The sequence below is a fragment of the Mytilus californianus genome, unplaced genomic scaffold, assembly GCF_021869535.1.
Source record: "Mytilus californianus isolate M0D057914Y unplaced genomic scaffold, xbMytCali1.0.p SCAF_11, whole genome shotgun sequence".
NCBI lineage: Eukaryota > Metazoa > Mollusca > Bivalvia > Mytilida > Mytilidae > Mytilus > Mytilus californianus.
The window spans coordinates 58,160,326-58,182,351 of NW_026262593.1; the positions used below are offsets into that span (position 1 = coordinate 58,160,326).

At 32.2% G+C, this 22,026-nt stretch overlaps 1 protein-coding gene across 2 annotated transcripts; it reads right to left on the bottom strand.

The window, feature by feature from the left end:
- Positions 1-16,948: 16,948 nt before the first annotated feature.
- LOC127720410 (uncharacterized) lies at positions 16,949-20,122 on the bottom strand. 2 transcript variants are annotated; one of them, XM_052226984.1, is made up of 2 exons: positions 20,030-20,122; positions 16,949-18,799 (listed from the first exon to the last, which is right to left on the bottom strand). In XM_052226984.1, the coding sequence occupies exon 2, from the start codon at positions 18,157-18,159 to the stop codon at positions 17,026-17,028; it is 1,134 nt and encodes a 377-aa protein (XP_052082944.1). In that variant the 5' UTR covers positions 18,160-18,799; positions 20,030-20,122; the 3' UTR covers positions 16,949-17,025. The 2 variants fall into 2 exon arrangements, with proteins under 2 accessions (XP_052082944.1, XP_052082946.1); XM_052226986.1 differs by having other exon boundaries at positions 19,037-20,116.
- Positions 20,123-22,026: the final 1,904 nt, after the last annotated feature.

Here is a 22,026-nt window from a genome sequence, read left to right on the forward strand (position 1 = left end):
TATACACAACTACTAATTTCTTTTCTTTTTTTCCTTTTAGCGTCTACATTAAGTCCATCCTTTTAATGATAATTCAATACTTGTTTACAATATAAATATAAGAAGATGTGGTATGATTGCCAACTCTCCACCAGAGACTAAATGACGTATAAGTCATTCGGTTATGGTCATCTTATCTTTTAATGACATTTAATATAAATTCTGCTCTACATAATCTTTAAAAAGTTAAGTAAAATACCTTCTTTTGTTTTGTTTCCGTTCATACAAATCTCAACAAAACTTTGGATGAACTCAGTTGTTCCAGAAGGCGGCTGGTTAAGATAACAGTTCGTGTTCCACTTACGACACCCGTCGCGATACTCATAAATCTGGTACGTGTAAGAAGTCGTTGTTGATAAGATTTCATACTATAGCAAGTTGGAATATTTCTCTCGTCTGACCCTTAGCATTATCAACGTTTTCACTCGTTTGCTTCGTAATAAAGGACGATAGAACGTTAGGTTTGCTTTACAGTCCCGCATATGCATGAACTGGCTTGTTTGTTTTCCATTACTATAACGTTGGAATGTGAATGCTCTTTACCGGTTTTTATCCTTAAGTTCTGATTCCAGTATATTTGATGTCCCTTGTGTTGACATACAAAGAGGTAAGAAGATACCAAAGGGGGATAACATATATATATATATTGAGAAAAAATACCTGATCCGACAATATCTATAATTAAAAGGAGGTAAAGACAAACAACAATATACATAATACTACACAGAAAAATTAAGAAGGAGCAAATTAATCCCCCCCCCCCCCCCCCCCGCCAAAAAAAAATAAAAATAAAAACAAACAAAAAACAAAACAAACAAACAACACAACACAACACAACAACATAGAGACCATCATAGTTCTAACCGACTTCTTTGTCTTATCATGAAACCCATTTCACTCGTGCACGATACAAAAATATAAATTGTTTGCATGACGAAGATACATCTTTTATATTATTAAGATAATTCAGGACCAAATAAATTGCACTGAAAAACTTATCTAAAGACAAAGTAGAAGTATATGTCAACACATCTTTTGACAAGAGGACCTTTTTGGTTGCTACAGTAAGTTGTATACATACGTTAAAATTGTCCAAAAAGTTTGACTGTCACTTTGTAAAGTATAATATTTTGGTCAGAGGTAAATATTAGGTTTGCAACAGGTCACCAATTGTCTTGTGTTGCAAACTCTTCAAACTCGAGGCATCGGACAGAACTGATCTCTACTTTGTCATGTCTGAATAAACTCACAATAGATACCAGACTTTTTGTACGCTAGACGAGCGTTTCGTCTACAAAAGACTCCTTATTGACGCTCGAAACAAAAAAGTTTAAAAAAAAAGGCCAAATAAAGTACGAAAGGACATTTTTACCTATTTGAATAACTGTCACTGTCAAATGAACATCCCTTCAGTAAGGATTTACTCACCGAAAAATAGGAGTGGAGGTAACTATGTTCTACATACTATATATTTTTTTACTTACAACCTCTTGTAATGAGAAAAAAAATATGTCTTTTTGAGACTTGTAGTTTTGTGGAATAACCTTCAAATTCCAAAAATTACTTAGAATTAGTTCGTACTGAATTTCAGATAAGTACATAATTAGAATTCCTTTAAGCAATGTTCATGACAACTCTTCATCGATTGAGCGTTTTAAAACCCGATTGAAATACATGTATAAAATCATTAAACGAAAACATGAAGTCCCTGATAAATATATACATGTTTGATGCATCAAATATTCAAAAAAATGAGGCTTCAAGTTGTTAAAACAAACAAATCATTGCATAATCTGTATGTAGCCATACCCCTCATGTAATGTTTACCTGTGTATGTAAATTGTTAAGCAGCTTAGCACATTTATACAATTTGTCAAGTATTTTTGGCAACATACACTCTCAATAAGTGTTAGTTGCTGGCTAAAAATGTGAATATTGCCACTTCAACACTGAAAGTGATATATTTAGATGAATTATTATGTAAAAAGCCTTTAGCAAAATACAGATAAATACTTCAATTATTGATATGTTTGTAATTTCGTTGTATCTGTATGACAATTTATCACGTGATTATATAGACTTTTTCATTTAATATAATTCCGCAGGAAGAGAAGTCATCCTACATTTGACGCATTCTTCTGTGCCCGAGACAACCAGTTTTTGTTACTTCTACTTGACATGTGCTTAGCGGAGAAGCAGCAAAATCAATTTTCAGGCCTTAAACATTATACCTGCCTACGGATCGAACCAACGACCTCCCCACACTTGAGGTAATCACTTATCACGCGACCACTAGGGCGGTTTAATTATGGATTTAATTTAATTTTCAAACAACAATGCCAGTTATATATAAAAGGCATTGACAAAATTTCTAAAATTTACTTTGAAAAAATAAGAATTCGGTTATGCAATACCGAAACAAAATTCAAAAATGTTTTCAAGTTTAAGTATTGAACCTGAACATCTTGTGATAGTCAAACGTGTTTAGGTTTTAGTAGTACTCAACTTTTGAACTAAAGTTTAGATTTTCCAGCAGAACGGAATTTAAAAGATATAAGTAATTCATTAAATTCTGTTATTATCTCCTCTTACTTCTTTAAAATAATGTTCCCAAATCTTGTTTTTGTCCAAACATTTCACATGGCAGTCATTCAAATCTTAATATGTCTCTGTCGTCCATGATGTCATCTTTGTGTGACTGGTCCTGTTATGGAATATTGACAGAAATTGGCTCTAAAGTGTTGATGTATTTCAGTTGATACGCTATGCTAGAGTAGTATTTTACGAATGAAGGTGAATTACCATTTAGGTAATGAGGGACAATTGAGGTAAATGTGTTATTCGATTAATGTCATTACCAAAGATGAATAATAAGGACATACCATATATACTATAAAAATACAAAAACAGCTCAATGTCCGAACGTAGGAAGAGATAATCAAAAACAATTAATAAACAACAAACAACAAACATTAAACAAACACACAATTTTGTTTAAAATTATTATTTAATTGAAGTCCTCTTATTAACATCAATTTTATGAAACAAAAACCTGATTTCCATGACACGTGTTTGTGTTTACATCTAACGAAACTGTCAATTTGTATTTACAATGATTAACATGATTGGCATTAAAGCAAGTATCAACAGAAATTAAGAAATTTTAAGTAAATATTTTCAAATAGATGATGGCCAAACTGTTTAATTAGCTTAAGAGTCCTATGATGAACAATGCCAATCGTGATCTAGCTGTCTTGGTGAGTGGTAGTGTACATTACTCGAATGTGAAAAGTCATTGGTTCGATCCCTGCATTTGTTTATTAGTATTGCTAAGAAGGAAGTTATTAAACCAATGCTTCTTATTCAAGTTGAAGTCTTCCTTTCAAAGGCTCCAATAAGGCCATCATTATTTGGTCTGTAACGCAGGAGATATGTTATGGAATAACAGGATCACACATCACCATGGATTCGTGCTGGAAATTAAAGCAATATTTCTGCTCTCTCCTCGTTTCTGTTATCACCAAATTCAACTTTTCAGATTGTTGCAAGAACAGCACGATATGTGTCTCAATGGAGCAGAAAATACTGACCCTTCTCCGGTGTTCATCGCCTGTTTTCGGTAGGGTTTGTGTTTGTTTAGTTACAAGTTTTAAGATGTCTGTTGTATTTTTTGACTTGTGTCTTTTTTTTTTATTTTCCGGCTTAGGTTTTCTCTGTTTTTCTTCGATGTATGGTTTTGATTACCCCGTTGGTATCTATCTCAACATTTTTAATAAGGACTATACTTGACATGGTGGTTGGTAGGAAATGTAGACAAGTTATCTTCGTTGTGTTATAGAATATTTGTTTCACAGATGACGACAGATATGTTCCAATTGTCGTTATCACAATCCAGTCCTCTTTTCCTCGAATGTGATCTACCGACTTTTGACTTATCATCGGATTTCTACGTACACGAGCAACACAACGGGTGCCTCATATGAAGGAGGATCGGCTTACATTCCGGAAAACCTGACATCACCTGGTTTGTGTTGTTTAGTTTTTAGATATCTGATATGTTGTGTTTTGTGTTCTAATATTTGTCTTTTCGTCGTTTAACATTTTTGCAATGGCATTGTCAGTTTGGTTTCGACTTTACCCATGTTTATTATTATTTTCATGAAATCAATGATTTATTCCGAATAACTTGATTTTATTTCAAAGTTTCTAAATGTATTACAATTCAAAGCTCGTTTTGTTTTAGTGTGAAATGTCAAATAAGAAAGCTTTCTCTAATTTGTTTGCCACCAGCAGACGATTTCTTTTTCTGTCGTATTGTATTGCCCTTGGCTCATTCAGCCCGTCTGATTTAGAGAGGAGTTGCTTGCTTTGATTTCCATCAGGAGAAATAACTATGACATTATTGAGGTCTTGGTTTGTTATGTACACGTTTCCCATACCATCGACGGCTATGCCACTAGGTTTCGTTATGACAGTATCATCTTTAAAAGTCCATATTGAATTACCGTCCATTTCACAGCAGCTGATAGTATTTTTATCTGGGTCACATAAATAAAACTTTGATTCAAATGATGTGAGCAATGTGTAATGTGGTAACTCTTTTTCAATTGTTGACAAAATGTTTCCATTTTTTGCGTCGATGGATAGTAGGCCCAGCTCAGGTGAAATAGATAGAAGTTTACCATCACTAACTGTAATAGTACGACACTCAAATTTCGTTTTAATTCTGGTCACTTCTTTACTGTATATATCTATAAACATAATGCAGAAGTCGTTGCTTTTTGGAGATGTAACAGCAACTTTGTTTTGATCCAAAGCTACTACATCAAATGCATAATTCGGGATTACTGATATTTTGGACAAATGTGAGCAATTCGAGTCAAATATAAATATGCAATTAGAGTCTTGAAATGTCAATGAGTAGTTAGTAAAAACCATTTTGCCGTCTGGTAAGAAATCACATCCAAAGATTGAATCACCTGTTGTATTTATAGTATTAACAAATTTGACAACGATGTTATCAATATTTCGCTCTTCTGTAGTCTGTGCCTGTTTGTGCTTTTGACTTTCAAAACAGAAATGTCCAGGAATTTTCTGCAATTGAACTGAACCAAATTTGTTGATACTATTACAAAAACTAGTAATATTTTCATTCAACTCAAACGCAATTTCAGCTTTATCCAAACTTCCATTTTCTAGTAAAGACCGAAGGAAAGATTCATCTGTGATAACGTCAGAAGATAAATGCCTCAATCCTAGAAACGTTTGTAGATCTGACGCGTACTTTGTAAAGTCTACCATCTGTTTCTGTTTTCTTGTATTCAGTAACTTCTTTTCTTCTAGATGTTTAAGTGTCAGCTGCATATCATTTTCAGCTTTTTTTTCAAGTTTAGAAAGTTCTTCTTTTAGTCGTATCTCTAAAGTATCTAAGTGCTTGTTTAGTTTTTCTCGAATCTCGTATATATGTTATAAAATGACCCTAGGGCAATCTTTTGTACTGGTATGATTTGATTGAACTTCTAATATCATGTTCTTAATGTTTGTGTCCATATCTTCTAAAGACATGCGTACTTCATTGAATGATTCGGAAGTCTTTATGTTTTTCGCGATCTTATTTATTGATTTGATATCTTTACACTCGGAATGATCTTCAATGCACGTGTGACAAAGGAGTTTGTCATGAGTTTGACAATAAAGGTGGTACTTCTCTCTGTGGTCCTCACACATGTTACTAATAGATAGAATCGATGTCCGGAGTTCATCATAGCTTGTAATCGGTATCGTCATATGATTCTCAGTTGTACTCATTAAACTATGGCATTCCTTGCATTCTGCACAGAAGGCTTGATTCACATTTTCTGAAACAGAAACAATTACAAGGGTATAAATTGAATTGCCGAAAAATTCCATATAAAAATAAGGAGATGCTGTATGATTGCTAATGAGACAACTATCCACCAAAGTTCAAATGAATTGGATGTAGACATTGCTGTTTACATGAAGGAAGAACAAACCATATTTAAGAATACTTTTTAACTTCTATAGTATTTCAGAGAGCTAAAAGGTAGATGAACACCAAAAACAAATAAGCTTGAGGTGTTGACGTGATTATTTATCACACCAGTAAATCATTATAGATATTTCAGCTGCCATGGTTTTGTCCACACTATTACCATGTAAAGATCGAATTGAAGGCCCTAAGAATGGCAAAAAAATGGCTTTTCACCAAAGAAACAACATATAGATCATATCCGGCGAGTGATATGATATGAGTATGTATTGTTTTGTTTTGTTTGTTTTACTTGATCATCTTCTCATGAAAAGAAAAGAAATATGTAGTAGCCTTCAGAGTTTTAATGTAAACTTTAACCGCCGTTGGCAGCCGTTTTGAATATCCAATCAGCATGAAAAGAACAACAATTTTAGACCTAAGTGACATTCAAAATGCACAAATTGAATAGAAACTAACAATAGCAAAAAACAAAAACCGACAAAAATACAATCCCGTTCACGCAACATATTATATGGAAAATTGAAGATTGAGAAACGCAAACTCCATCGAGAACAAAGAGCGATCTCATGTGCTCAGGAAGGGTCAGCAGATTTTAACAAAATGCGATAAAGTTTGATATAGACAGTTTTTATGATCAATCTGAACATTTTATTTTTAAAACTTGTCCTACAGAATCTAAGGAATATTTTCGACTTTTGCTAACGTACGCCGAGATATAAGGTTGCCAACACAGTAATTTTATCAAAATCAGTATTCATTTTTTAAGACACATTTTTGTTTGTTAGTTTCCTCATCATACTCATGATATATAAAATGTGAAAGCCCACTTTTCTCTTTCGTGTGCATGTTAAATATATATATTTTCTACTTTCGATTTCTTTAAATAAATATATACGTTATTGTTATTTGTTCGCACTTAGACAACAATATGTTAAGTTAACGGTTGTAACTATGTCTGGGTTCATTGTCTGTGTTCTTGTTGCTCAATCAGTGATTATTGATTGCATAATGTCTGTGGTTTTATATTTGTTTGTTTTTCTTCTTTTTTGAAACGGTTCTTCTTCTTTCCTTATTTGACACGTGATTGTTATTATGCATATTCTAGTTTTTATATATAAAAAGCAAATTGGCAATGTTTTCTTTTTACTTACTATGCACTAGCTATTCAAAGAATTCAGCTTTTTTTCAAGATAACTGTCCAAAACAACCGGAAATATAATCCTCACATGACTGCATATCTTAACAACAATTCAAGGGAGATAATTGAAATATTAAATTTCGTTTGATAACCTTATAAACCTGCTACAAATATAATTGTAAATCACAGCAGTCGATTCATAACTTATTAACTACGCTTTTAGAAACCTTTGATTATACTCTTTAACAATGAACATTACATGTCTGAAGTAGCAATTAATAGAGAAATACATGATATCATCGAATGCATCAAAACTCATCCTAGAGGCCTAAATTGACACGATTATATCTAGTAGAATAGGACGGTACGATGCGCATAAAACAACTAGCATACACAATATTAGACACCAAGCACCGATATAAGAGTACTCGCAGTTACTAAAAGCTAGTTCAAGTCATTTACAATCAATAAATGAATATTGGTCTTCCATACTAAAGTATCAATCAGTACACAGTCAACGGATATAGTGATAGTGTAAAGACGTAACTAGTCTGAGAAACACCTGACTCTGTACATGTGCGATGCATGTCAATACTAGTCTGTCAGATGTATCTTTATTGAATCTTTTTTTCTAAAAAATTATCTTGAATTAAAAAAAAATGATCTGTATCTTTTTATTGATTTCTTTTAACCTAAATATTTAACTTGAAGTGACAAGAAAATTTCCAAACTGACCATACATATGCTATGGTACAAATGTACATGTAGGTGTTTCTTTACCTGTATACCACTTCTATATATTAGAGGTGTATTGATGGTAACGTTAACGAACGTGACACTCTTCAAACACGATTAAAATACACCTGTGACGTAAATCTTTTGTTCAAACTCTCCATTATTTTTCAGGAATGGAGAGTTATTTTCTTTTGTTCATCTTCATTCATCCGGACGTTTGCCCATTTGGTTATTTCCATGGGCACTTTCTCAAAAAGTGTTCAACCATGGAAATAATTCTAAAGGACGTAATGCGATATTGAAAGAAGATGAAAACTTACTAAAACGGCTGATACTGGAGTTTTTTTTTTAAATTGGGATTTTAATAATACAATGAACACTAAATATCTCATTATTAATAAACAGCTTTTATCTGCGAGTCGTAATTCCATCGTATAGCACATATTATCGTTTTCACTAAATTTCCACAACATTGTCCACAATGTGTTTTACGATGCAAATCTTGGCTGAATTTCTGTCACGGATAGTATCCAAGCGGGTACAAACGAATATTTCCATTGAGTTCCATTCCTTTTCTGAGCATCTATAAAATATTAAATGTGTTAACTCAGTTGAATTCGTTTGTAATATTGAACACGTTAACATTATTCAATAAGGAAAATTAGAGAAAAATATATTTCACTTACAGATTTTATTTTATTTTTCCCGTTTAAGACATGTAAGATATCATTTGCTTGATATTTAAAGTGTTGTATTTTGATTTTGTACAGCAAAAACCGTTTGTTCCATTTTAAAATGTACATTGTAAAAAGAAATATTACTCGGACAGTTTCTGCAATATTATTGTGGTGAAACAGAATAAATAGTTAACATTATTCAATAAGGAAAATTAGAGAAATAAAGGCAACAGAAGTATACCGCTGTTCGAAACTCATAAATCGATAGAGATAAAAACAAATCCGGGTTACAAACTAAAACTGAGGGAAACGCATCAAATATAAGAGGAGAACAACGACACAACAAAAACACTACATTAAAATGTAACACACACAGAAACGAACTATAATATAACAATGGCCATTTTCCTGACTTGGTACAGGACATTTTAAGAAAAAAATGGTGGGTTGAACCTGGTTTTGTGGCATGCCAAACCTCCCGCTTTTATGGCAACGTCAAACACAAGACCAAAACGACAACATCACATGACAGGACCACAATAAAAATAAAAGGGAGAACATATAGGACAAAGAAACACACGAATAATAGCTAACAAAAGGTACTAGGCTTAAAATTCAATACGCCAGACGTGCGTCTCGTCCACACAAGACCATCCAGTGACGCTCAGATGAAAAAAGCTTGAAAGCCAAAACAAGTACAAAGCCGAAGAGCACCGATGACCAAAACTTCCAAAAAGTTGCGCCTAACACGGCCAGGGTTTTCTGCCTGGGACAAGAACATCTTTATTATTTAGAATGATTTATAATTTTTCAAACAGTAAATTTTATAAAATGACTATATAATAGATATACATGATAAAACCGAAGTGGGGACTAACTACAGAAAACAAACGGATACATTACATAAAACAACCTAATCCAACATATAAAAATACACAGCCGAGTTAGCCAAAGCATCAACACACAAAGTGACGTCACATTTGAAATTCTAAAAAAACACACAAAGTGACGTCACATTTGAATTTGTAAAAATATTTCCCAAAAATAAGATAGGATTAGGATTGATTCAAGATTAGATTTGTAATACTGACATTACATTTATTAATAACAATGAAAATTACAATACTTATTAATATCAAATTGTAATAGTAATTAGATAATTAATTATATTATCTAGCTATGTCGGTGTTTCTTCTGAATCAAACTGTAAACCAAATATATCGTATAAATTTCGTTGAACCAAACTAAAATCTAATAAATGAAGGGGGTGATTAATTATCTTTACCATAACACACGAATATAACAGTAAAGACGTAAAGACATTTGACAAAATCCGACGAGAATAACAAATATAACATCAAAATTAAATACATGAATTTGGGATAGAAAGGTACTGTGACACGTCTTATAGCAATGCGGTTTCACACTCAGCAAAACAGTCACAATCGGGAATAAGTCACGTTCGGTAATTAAAAGATCAGACGACGTAATGTTAGTTAGTTTGGACAAAGACACATCGTATGGACTAACCAATTCGTGATGGTGTCCGTAAACTTTACGGAGTGTCATTTTTAATCTGTCCTCCTCATAACTTTGTTGGAGCAGTTTCTGTGTAAGGAGCACACTCCTGTATATGAAGTCCGTATAGTGTGAACAAGCACGAGAATAACGTATCAATTGAGATATGTAAACACCATACCAAGGGGCAGAGGGTATGTTACTGCTGAGAAATGGGAAAGTGATAATTGGGAAGTTGAAATCGTCCCGTTTATCATAGATTTTCGTGTGAAGTCGTCCATCTGTGTCAATATTGGGGAAAAGATCAAGGTATGAAGCAGTCCTTCTAGTATCAGTAGTATCCTTAATTTCAAGTTCACTGGGATATATGAGATGTAAGTATTGGCTGAAATATGGGTTATTCAATGATAGAACATCATCAATATATCGGAAAGTAAAATTAAAGAATTTCGCAAGGTGCTTTTTCTTTTTGTCTTTTAGAAGGTTCTGAATGAATTCTGCTTCATACGAGTACAACAAAATATATTTCACTTACAGATTTGATTTTATTTTTCCCGTTTAAGATATCATTTGCTTGAAATTTTAAGTGTTGTATTTTGATTTTGTACAGCAAAAATCGTTTGTTCCATTTTAATATGTACATTAAAAAATGAAATATTACTCGGAAAGTTTCTACAATAATATTGTGGTTAAATAGAATAAATAGTTCAAGAAACGGAAATAGTCAAAATGGCGTATTCGGTATATCATTTGATTTTTCGTTGTTATACTTTGAATATAGTATTAATAAATAGAATTTGAGGGGTATGTATAACATTTGAATAAGGCTTAAGTTAAATATTGGGTGGGATTTTTATTCAATTTTCAACAAAAATGCGTAACATAACTGTTGTTGTATGTCCAGTGACAAATATAACAGTTATATCGGCAGTGCAAATGACGGCGTTAATCTTGAAATGTTTAGATGAAATCAAAAAGTAGTTTTCCACTTAAGGTAAAGACATACAAAATGCAATCTAGAAATGTTTTTAGTCACGCGGGTTTTTTTTCTAAAACTTTTTGCCTCCTTTCTGGTAATAAGGAAGAATGAAAAATATGTTCAGTTTGTTTGCAATGCTATTTAAGACTCATCTAAAACATGCATTACCTTTTTTTTCGTTGTTATGAGCAAAGGGAAAGAAAAAATGTTTGGTTATGCATGAAACATGAAACACTGTTTTCTTGTTGAATTTTATTTGATCTAATAGAATGGTTTGAAATATAGAATCATATTTTGTTTCAGATATGACTTATAATCCAGCACAACTTTATTAGTTAAATAACCTATACTAGAGTGTTACATACCTGGAAATTTATTCTAGTTGTTCCATGTCATTTTTATCAGACGATTCTACATCCAAGATTTATGAAACGAAAAACACACATAGTCCATTAACATATATGCATAAATACTAGTTTTTGCTCTCTCCCGAAATACCACTTAAAGAAACAAATAAATATCCTTTCAATCCCACTACAAGAAAGCCGTGCGTATCCAACGAATTGAAACATAAATCTGGATGAACTTTATTCAAGATCTTTTAATAGTAATAATTCTACTGTTCATAAATACTTAAATTTTGCATGTGGATTATTGGGTACAACACGGGGGAAATGAAAAGAAACCCATTACAAAATGAAATAAAATTCTTTAAAAGGTTATAATCTGAAGATTCGTTCTTAATTTTTAAGGTGTATTTTAAGTTAGCGAAAGTCCAAATAACTGTCCATTCCTTGGAAATGATGGGCGTCGGCCCTACGGGCCTCCGCTCCATTATTTCCCAGGAATGGACAGTTATTTGGACTTTCTCTATAACGTCATCGGATAGAAAGGATCTCTATTTTGCCATTTCTAAAGGGGATTGTTACCTATTCATTTAACTGTCACAGCTTACTAGACACCCTTTCAGCAAACATTTAACAACCGAAAAGAGGATGCTTTGTAACCATGTTTATTTTTTCTTGATATAAACCTTTTTCTGGTTCAATCATAATCCGAAAGATCTTTTACTGGTACCAGTATATACTAGTATTGGGTACCTTGTGTTGAAATAGAACAGATGAAAAGACATTAAAAGAGAAATAAAAAAAAAAAACTGAAATCAAAAAAAATTTGACAAATTCATGACCAAAAGATTGACGAGGAACAATTATACAGCAGTTTGTTGGAACAGTTCGTTTTGATTATTTTCTATTGCATCATATCGCCAAAAAATATGTTTTCCGTTTAGATCAAGATCTTGAATCTATAATTACATATATAAAAATTCTTATTTTTTTCTTTTGTATTGTATTTTTATTACCTTTACTTTGTAGATAACTAACAAAAAATTATTTTCTCTCAATTAACATTTTTATAGAATTTTAAATGTAATTTCATTAGAAACCGTTTTATATGATAAAAAAATTGATAAGTTTATTGAAAAGATTTAGAATAATATGATCCATATGTCATCTTTTGCACAATTGGCACGTGGCATGTCGCCACAGGTTACTCGTGTGTATATTTATTTCTTTATCTAAACTCACAAAACCTTTACTGATTTCTGTATTTTGTTATAATATATATTAAATCAAAGTTTATTTATGTTTGATTTAAATTGTAAACTGATTTCAAATACGTCTGGTTGAATAGGTCATTCAAGGATCTCAAACTACTTTTGAAAGTAGGTGTTAGTGAAAAACACTATTCATAGAAATAGAAGAGATAAGGAAAAGAAAGTACTTTGATTTGTGAAAAGTGCAAATTTTTTGTTAACGAATTACGAATAACCTCTCTCTCTCTATCAACAGAAAAACAATGCAAATGGTTATAGTATCAAAGATAATAAGTTGGCTGCAATTTAATTGACGGAAGACCAAAAGATTAAGAATGATGTCGCCTTAAGAAATATCCAAAGAGGAAGAAAACAGTTATACAAAAAATTGCATGGGGTCCGAATAACATGTATTGTCACTAACTGCAAATGTAAAAAAAAATCGGAATAATTTATAAAACTTTACTTTCATCTAATATTTTTTTTTAACCTTCTACCCGTAAAATTTCAAAACAGAAATTTTACACCATTTGTGACGGACGGACGTTAATATTCAGAGGACACATTCTTTTATAACAGATAATGAACATTCTTATGACAAAACTTAATAAAAATAAATTCAAACGTATTACATATTTATACACAACATTTTAAACAATATGTCTTATTTTCGACATGGATGCGATCAAGCTTTCAGAAGAGCATTTTAAAATGAATATATGAAACAAATAGTTAAATTACTCATTTGTTACCATAGAATAAATAGATATCAAACATTGGAATTGTAGCTATTCATGCGACCTAACATAATTCGATAAAACTTTATTGACTGCTATGTGATAAAGCTAAAATATTTAATCATAACAGTATATAATTTCAAACTCATAACTGAAGTTGAAAACAATTTTAAGCAACTATTCAAATGTATTATAATAAGTCGATAAAACCAGTTTTACATAAAGTACGTTTGAAATAACATGCATTTGCACAATTATCAAAAACGTGAAAACATTGAGAAAATACAAATTAAATCCATACGTCAAAAGCAGATAACTCCATGGCCATAAGAAACGAACCGAACAAACAAGAGCCACCATAACACACCAAAGACAACCAAAGTTTAGATAACACGTGACAAACCAAATGCCGGGGATGGCATTGAATTTGTGTGATGCGATAACCTTGAAATTACTTAAAGTACTAAAAATTAGCTCGCACTAAATTTCAGAAAATTACATATTTAAAATTATTTTAATCTCTACATTAGGAAAACGTTTTAGTCAGGAATATGACAGTTGTTATCCATTCGTTTGATGTGTTTGAGCTTTTGATTTTGCCATTTGTTTATGGACATTCCGTTTTGAATTTTCCTCGGAGTTCACTATTTATGTTATTTTACTTTGTAAAGGCCAAATGAAATACATGTATTAAATCATTCAACGAAAACGTGAAGTATCCGATAAATATAGACATGTTTGATGCATCAAATATTCAGAAAATTGAGCTTCAAGTTGTTAAAACTAACAAACCATTACATAATCTATATATTTACCAAAGTATGTATCCATACCCCTCATGTAATGTTTCTTGTGTATTAAATTGTTAAGCAGCCTAGCACAGCTGTACAATTTGTCAAGTATTTCTGGCAATATATATTCTCAATAAGCGTTTGTTGGCCGAAAATGTGAATATTGCCTCTTAAACACTGAAAGTGATATATTTAGATGAATTGTTATGTAAAACATCTTTAGAAAAATACAGATAAATACGTATTATATACGTAATTTAGTAGTATCATTGTGGGAATTGATTACGTGATTCAATGACCTTTTCGTTTTATATAATGTGATTACACCCTAACAAAACTTATATTTATTTGAGTTAAGCATTGTAACAAGTCATCGTTATCAATCAGTAACCACGCCGTTGGTTGTGCACGCTCTGTAGGATTTTTAAACTTGCTAGTTCTCAAGAAGATAGTCCACAGGAAGAGACAGCACCCTACCCTAGACGTATTATTCTGTAATCCGAGTCTACCAGTCTTTGCTCTAATGTCTTATTGAGATGTGCTTTGCGAAGCAGAAAAATCAGTTTTCATGTGTCAAACATTTTACCCGCATGAGGATTTAACCAACGGCCTCCCCACACTTAAGGCAATCAGTTATCACGCGACCACTAGGGTGGTTACATTTTAAATTTAAGTTAATTTTCAAACGACAATGCATGTTATATCCAATAGGCGTTGACAACATTTCTAAAATTTACTTTTGAAAATTTAGCATTCGGCTATGCAATACCGAAGCAAAAATAAAAAAAAAAATGTGTTCAATGTTTGGAATTGAATCTAAACATGTTATGAGATTCAAACATGTTTAATCAGCTTTTTAATTAAAGTTAAAGTCATATGAATCGAGTTTCTTGAAATTTTAATGTTATCGAAATTATTGAACCAATGCATGCATATATACTAAACTAAGTCTTGTATGCACGTTTTTTTTTTAATATTTATTACGAATCTATAACGTATTATCGGCAAATAATATTTCAATCAGTGATTGTTGATTAACTTTCGAGTTAGTTGCCGTAGTTTACCGTATCGTGATATTAATCAACAATAAACACAGAGCACGTAGAAAACGTAACAAATAAGTGAATTGAAAGAGACATGACATTTTTTTATATTAACCATGCGTTCCCATTTGCTAGTTAAACTGTTCCTTAACAGTTGTTCAATGATTTGTTGTATTAAATTTGTTCTGTAAGAATCTGTTATTACTATTTACCCTCCAGAGCACGTGTGTTTACATTCTTTAATCACGGGTTTCTCCTCGCATTTGCGCTCTGCGGTGGCCGAAGTTATAACGAGAGGTCTCGTAGATAAGGTCACTACATACGGGAAAATATCGACGAATTAGTGTCTGGGAGGAGAATAATTCAATATCGGTACATTAATGAATATTATGATAATTTAAAAGATTTTTAAAAGAAAGTTCACGTTCTCTTGTTTTATAGTAAAACTTAGCTATTCAAGTATATAAAACATATTTCACTTTTTTTTTAATTTGAGGTTTCATATGACTTTAAGACTTTCCTGCAGAACGGATTTTAAAAAGATATAAGTAATCCATTTAATTTTGTTTCTATCTCCTCCTTTTTCTTTTCTATAATTTTCCTGATTTTTGCTTTTTCCAGACATGTCACCTTGGTAGTCAATTTAAATTTTAATCTGTCTCTTTTGTCCATTATGATATCTTTGTTTGACCTGGTATCCTTATGGAATATTGATAACCAAATGGCTCACGTACATGTACTTCAGATGTTACGCTATGCTAGAGTAGTATTTAACGGAAGAAGGGGAATTGTCATTTAGACAATGAGGTTTATTTGTTATTCGACTAATGTCCTTACCGCAGATGATTACTAAGGACATACCATATAGACTTTAACAATACAAGAAAGTTTAATGTCCAAACGTGGAAAGAGAAATCAAAAACAAGGTACTGACAACAAATATTAAACCATTTTTTTTTCTTTGCTATCATTTAATTGAAGCCCTCTTATAAACAGCCTTTTTTTTTAAACAAAAAAAAACCGGATTTCCATGAATGTATGTGACAAGTAGTTGGTTCGATCTCCGCATTTGTTTGATAATAATGATTCAAAGAAGTTATTGATTCAACGCTTTCTATCCGTGAAGTTGAAGTCCTCCTTTCAAAGGCTTCAAAAAGCGTATCATTATTTGGTAAATAATAAAGGAGATATTTCATTAAATATCAGGATTACAGATCACCATGGATTTGCGCTGGCAATTGAAGTCAGAACTCTCCTGTCCCCTTGTGTATGTTATCACAAAATGCAACTTTCCAGATTGCTACTAGTCAAGGGCAGCACGATATGTGCCTCAATGGGGTATACTATACCGACCCTTCTCCGGTGTTCATTCCCGGATTTCGGCCAGGTTTGTGTTTGTTCAGTTTTTAGTATTATGATGTCTGTAGTATCTTTTTTGAACTGGTGTTTAGTCTTTTTTTTTCGGTTAAGGTTTTGTTTGTCTTTCTTTAACATATTGTTTTGATTGCTCCGTAATACCTATCTCAACCGTTGCAATAGTGTTGACAACAAGTACTACGATTGATATGGTGGTTGTTAGGAAATGTAGACAAATTATCTTCTTCTAGAAAACCCTTATATGAATAAACATCATATAAAGATAGATATGTTTTTTTTTTGTTTACTTTAATCAAATCAATAATTCGTTCAGAATAATGTTTTTTTTATTGTAAGATGTTTGAATCGTAATATGTATTTCAATACCAAGCTGGCCATCTTTTAGTGTGAAATGTCAAATAAGAAAGCTTCCTTTTTTTTGTTTGCCACCAGAAGAAGATTTCGCTTTCTGTCGTATTGTATTGCCTTTGGATTTTTCAGCCCGTCTGATTGAGATAGGAGTTGTTTGCTTTGAAATCCATCTGACGACACAATTATGACATTATTGAGGTCTTGGTTTGTAACATACACATTTCCCATGCCATCGACTGCTATGCCACTTGGATTTTTTATGACTCTATCATCTTTAAAAGTCCAGATTGAATTACCTTCCATATCAGAGCAGGATATAGTATTTTTTTCTGGGTCACAGAAATAAAGTTTTGATTTAAATAATGCAAGTGATGCTGCAGTAGGTAAATCTCGTTTGATTGTGGACAAAATATTTCCATTTGTAGCATCGATTGATATTATGCCCCTGCCACAAGCATTAGTTAGAAGTTTTCCATCACTAAATGTAATACTATAACATGAAAAATTCGTTTTAGTTTTTGTCAGCCTCTTTCTATATATATCTACAGACATAAAACACAATCCACCCGGTGTTGGAGATGTAACGGCAACAGTTTTATCATCCAAACTTACTACATCAAACGCATAATTCTGATCCAGTGATACGTTGTCCAAATGTGTGCCATTTGGAGTAAATACCACTATAATATCCTTATCCCTAATGTTGAGTGAGTATATACTAAAAACCATTTTTCCGTCTGGTAAGAAATCGCATCCAGAGATTGTGTCTCCTCTTGTATTGACTTGTAAAGTATCAATGAATTTGACAACAATGTTTTCAATAGAACTTCTTTTTTCTATGGTTTGAGCCTGTTTACCTTTTTGATTTTCAAGACGGATACTACACGGAATTTTCCGCAGTTGAACCGATCCAAATGTGTTGATACTATTACAAATACTAGTAATATTCTTATCCAGCTCAAATGCAATTTCAACTTTATCCAAACTTTCATTTTCTAGTAACAACTGAAGAGAAGCTACATCTTCGAGTACTTCAGAGGATAAATGTCTCAATCCTAGAAACGTTTGTAGATCAGATGCGTACTTTTTAATGTCTTCCATCTGTTTCTGTTTTCTGGCATTCTGTAACTTCTTCTCTTCTAGATTTTTAATTGTCAGCTGCATATCATTTTCAGCTTTATTTTCAAGTTTAGAAAGTTCCTTTTTTAGTCGTGTCTCAAGAGTATCCAGGTGCTTGTTGACCTTTCTCGAATCTCGCAAATTCGTTGTATAATAATACCATGGCAGTCTTTTGCGCTGTTCTGATTTGATTGAATTTCGAATATCATTTTATCAATGTTTGTGTCCGTATCTTCTAAAGACACGCGTACTTCATTGAAAGATTCGGAAGTCTTTATGTTTTTCGCGATCTTATTTATTGATTTGATATCTTTACATTCGGAATGATTTTCAATGCAAGTGAGACAAAGAAGTTTGTCATGAGTTTTACAATAAAGGTGGTACGTCTCTCTATGGTCCTCACATATGTTACTAATAGATAAAATCGATGTCCTGAGTTCATCGAAGCAAGCAATAGGTATGGTCATATGATTCTCAGTTGTAGTCATTAGGCTATGACATTTCTTGCATTCTGTACAGAAGGCTTGATTACATTCACAACACCATTCTATACTCGGTTTTGAAATGTGACCTTTGCTACAAATGCTACAGAACTGGTGATTTGAATCCATTACAACAAGAGCTGTCAATTGCAGTATTGTTGCTGTTATTAGCCAGATCTAGATACATGTATACCATTTCCAGACTAGAAAATATATTCAAATAATTTACAATTATTGAAGAAAGATTAAATAATGTACACAGAATGATACTATAAACTTTCTTGTATAATTCTTTTTATCAATCAGCCGATAAAATTATTGTTCGAGTATCAATGTCATGAACTAAGAATGGTGCTATTTTGAATTATCATTGAACTTATTATCAGTAAAGATAAATGGGGTTTCTAAATAATAAACGATATAATGTTGAATACCTTCACCTTCGATGTAGGCAATTTGAAATTGCCGATCGGGACTGTATTGACTACATTTGTTTGCGTTCTTTACAGGGACGTCTTTGGCAAGTTTGGTATCAATAACGTCAGTGATTTTGCCGAAGATCTTTGCTAAACAACTTGTTAGGAACATCTTTGCCAAGGTTGGTTTCATTCTGTCTAGTGCTCTTCTAGATGATCTTAATGTGGAAAGGTATCGCACTGCCGACAGATGTGGAACACCATCGATGGATACCAAGTGAAAACAAAGGCCCATGTGGTTTCGGATGGGTGAGTTGATACGATAATTTGAAATGAACAAAGTATAAAACTGATTTTTTTTCTACTCCCAACTTCATATATGAAATAAATGCAGTTATATAATCTAGTGAAAGAAGTATTACCAAATAAACCGAGAGTTTCCGTCCAATTCCTTCGTCAAGGTGAGACGAAAAGTCAACATAATCAGATGAATTCTACCTTAAAACGTGTCGATTGTTCGATGAATTGTCTTCTGATTTGTATGCTCAAATGTTTATATATGTAGAATAAAGATAGCCCTAATAGAAATGTTACTGTTATCACTACATACCTATAACCATGGAAGTTAATTTACATGCAATGAATATAGTGCAATTTCTGATATAATGATTTAAGTTCCCATTCTTTTTAATTTATACACCTTCTACTTTCGATTTCTATTTGGTAATGTATAATCAATCTATTTTTAAATTTGTGCTTATTTAAACTCTAGAACAGAACCTTATTAAACATGTTAAAGTGTATGCTTTCACCGATGTTTTTTTCGTGTTGCTCAATCCGTGTTTATTTTGTTTTGTAATGTTTTGTAGCCTTCTGTTTGTCTTTTGTTTTCTTTTGTTCACAGTGTTGTCTTTCTTTTCCTTATCCGATATTTCTATTATTCATGATTTTATTTGCCTCTTTGTGTCCTGTTACTTGCAAATAAAAAGCAAATTTTAATTAAATAAGCGTACTTACAATGGTATTCAAAATATCAACAAAAAAAAACAATTATAAACTGAATATATCAACACACGGAAATATAATCATCCCATGACAACATATCTTAACAAGAATTCAGGGGAGATAATAAAGATAATACTATAGTTGGGGGTAAAACTGGGATATTTTTAAATTGTAAAGAACACGTAGATCAATCATATATATTGTATTGTCCGCTTGTTATTTGCTTATACTTGTGTTGTTATTGTCAGTCAAACCAGTACTGCAAACTTGGGTCGATTTACATCTTGATATATTCAGCATGTTCCTTGTCTATGTAGTTCGTCAAGAACATATGGAGTTTTGGCAACATATCGCTACTTTTCCATTATAGTGTATGAACATATGTCGTCTGATAAAGAATTCCTGTTGATAGATTCTATGTGCCTTTTTGTTTTCTATATCCGCGATATTCTGTCTCATTGACGTATAATCCACATTTTATATTTTAATATTTTAGATAAAAAACGAGTTTTCATGCCAAACTTAATACATGAAATAAAACACTTATATACTCATTAAAATAATACCCTATTGAATATTTTCTTTCTTCCAAAGCATGTATTTCTTATTTTACGAATTACCTGTTATAGGGTTGGGGCTTACTAGCAAACTTCTTACTCCCACGTTTCTTAATGGTTAAATTGAATATATCTCTACATAATCGTTACATCGTTACGGACGTTCTGAAATGACCGTGACAGGCATTTTAACGAAGTTATCGACGTAGTCATGAATCCGTCTATAATACCTCGTTCTTCTGTTGTCAACTTCTGCGGCTACTTACCGAACTCGACTTATAATCGAATGGGGCTTATCATTTATGTCACAAGCAATACGACGGGGAAAGGTGTGACGCAGAAGCGGTTCACCCTTCCTCAGCACGAGTTCATACGAATTAGAAATTAATTTGACAATAAATCTTAGTTTAAAACCAAAAATTGAAACATGACATGAAGACATGTAGGCACTAGATATTTTCTTATAACAAAAGGGCTCAATTAAATAATTATCATCTCGTCACATAACATGATTTGCTTTCCTTTATTTCAATGTCAGTTTGAAAGAGAATCAAGTGCCTTGTTGTCATGAAAATTAAACAATATTTGAACGAACAGGACACTCAAGTCCATCTCGAAGAGTGCACGAGCTGGTTTGAACATTTGGTTTTAACACTGTAAACTAAAACTATTGCATAGCATAAATATCTACAAAATATGCAGTAGAGGGTTTTATTTACACTTTACTTGAATTCTTGAGTGTTCATTATTCCAAGAAAACTCTGTTGATTTTACAATAATGATCCATTAATTATCGTTCTACATCGCGTTCAGAAATACCGTTGACAATTAAATAAACAATTAATGACGAACATTACATTAACTTAGTATTTCATGTTCATGTGTCCTCACGATATTGATAATTAAGTTCGTTAGTAATCAATAGACAATTATTTTTTGAGCCAAGAAAAATTATAATCTCTATAAATATATGTGAATAATTGGCGGCCCCTAAGTTTCTTCTTCCCTTTTTTACTGACACAGAGATGACAACATTTTTTTTATTTTTCTTTTAACTGAGGTTGGCAAACAGTTTGGCATAATCAAGATCTTGAACTTCGTACTCTACGTTACTGCAACATTACTGTTGCCATATATTTCATCAAAGTGTCGCTCTATTAAATTGTTGCACTGTAGTGAATTATCGTTATCGAGTAGGATATAAAGATTGCTTTAGGATTGATGGTATTATGGCAGGATGTATTTGAAACACGTTGATCTAATTATGATTTCGACAGTGTAAATACTGTGTTTGGATTTTGTCCGAATGAACATTTATTATTAACTGTTTCTAAATTGGTTGTAGTTTTTTAAAAAACTACTTCAAAAGTTAAAAAGGAATCTTTGGTATTAACATGATGTTTTGGTTGCTCATATCGATTGTTTTATGATGGTCGAAAAACGCCAAGATAA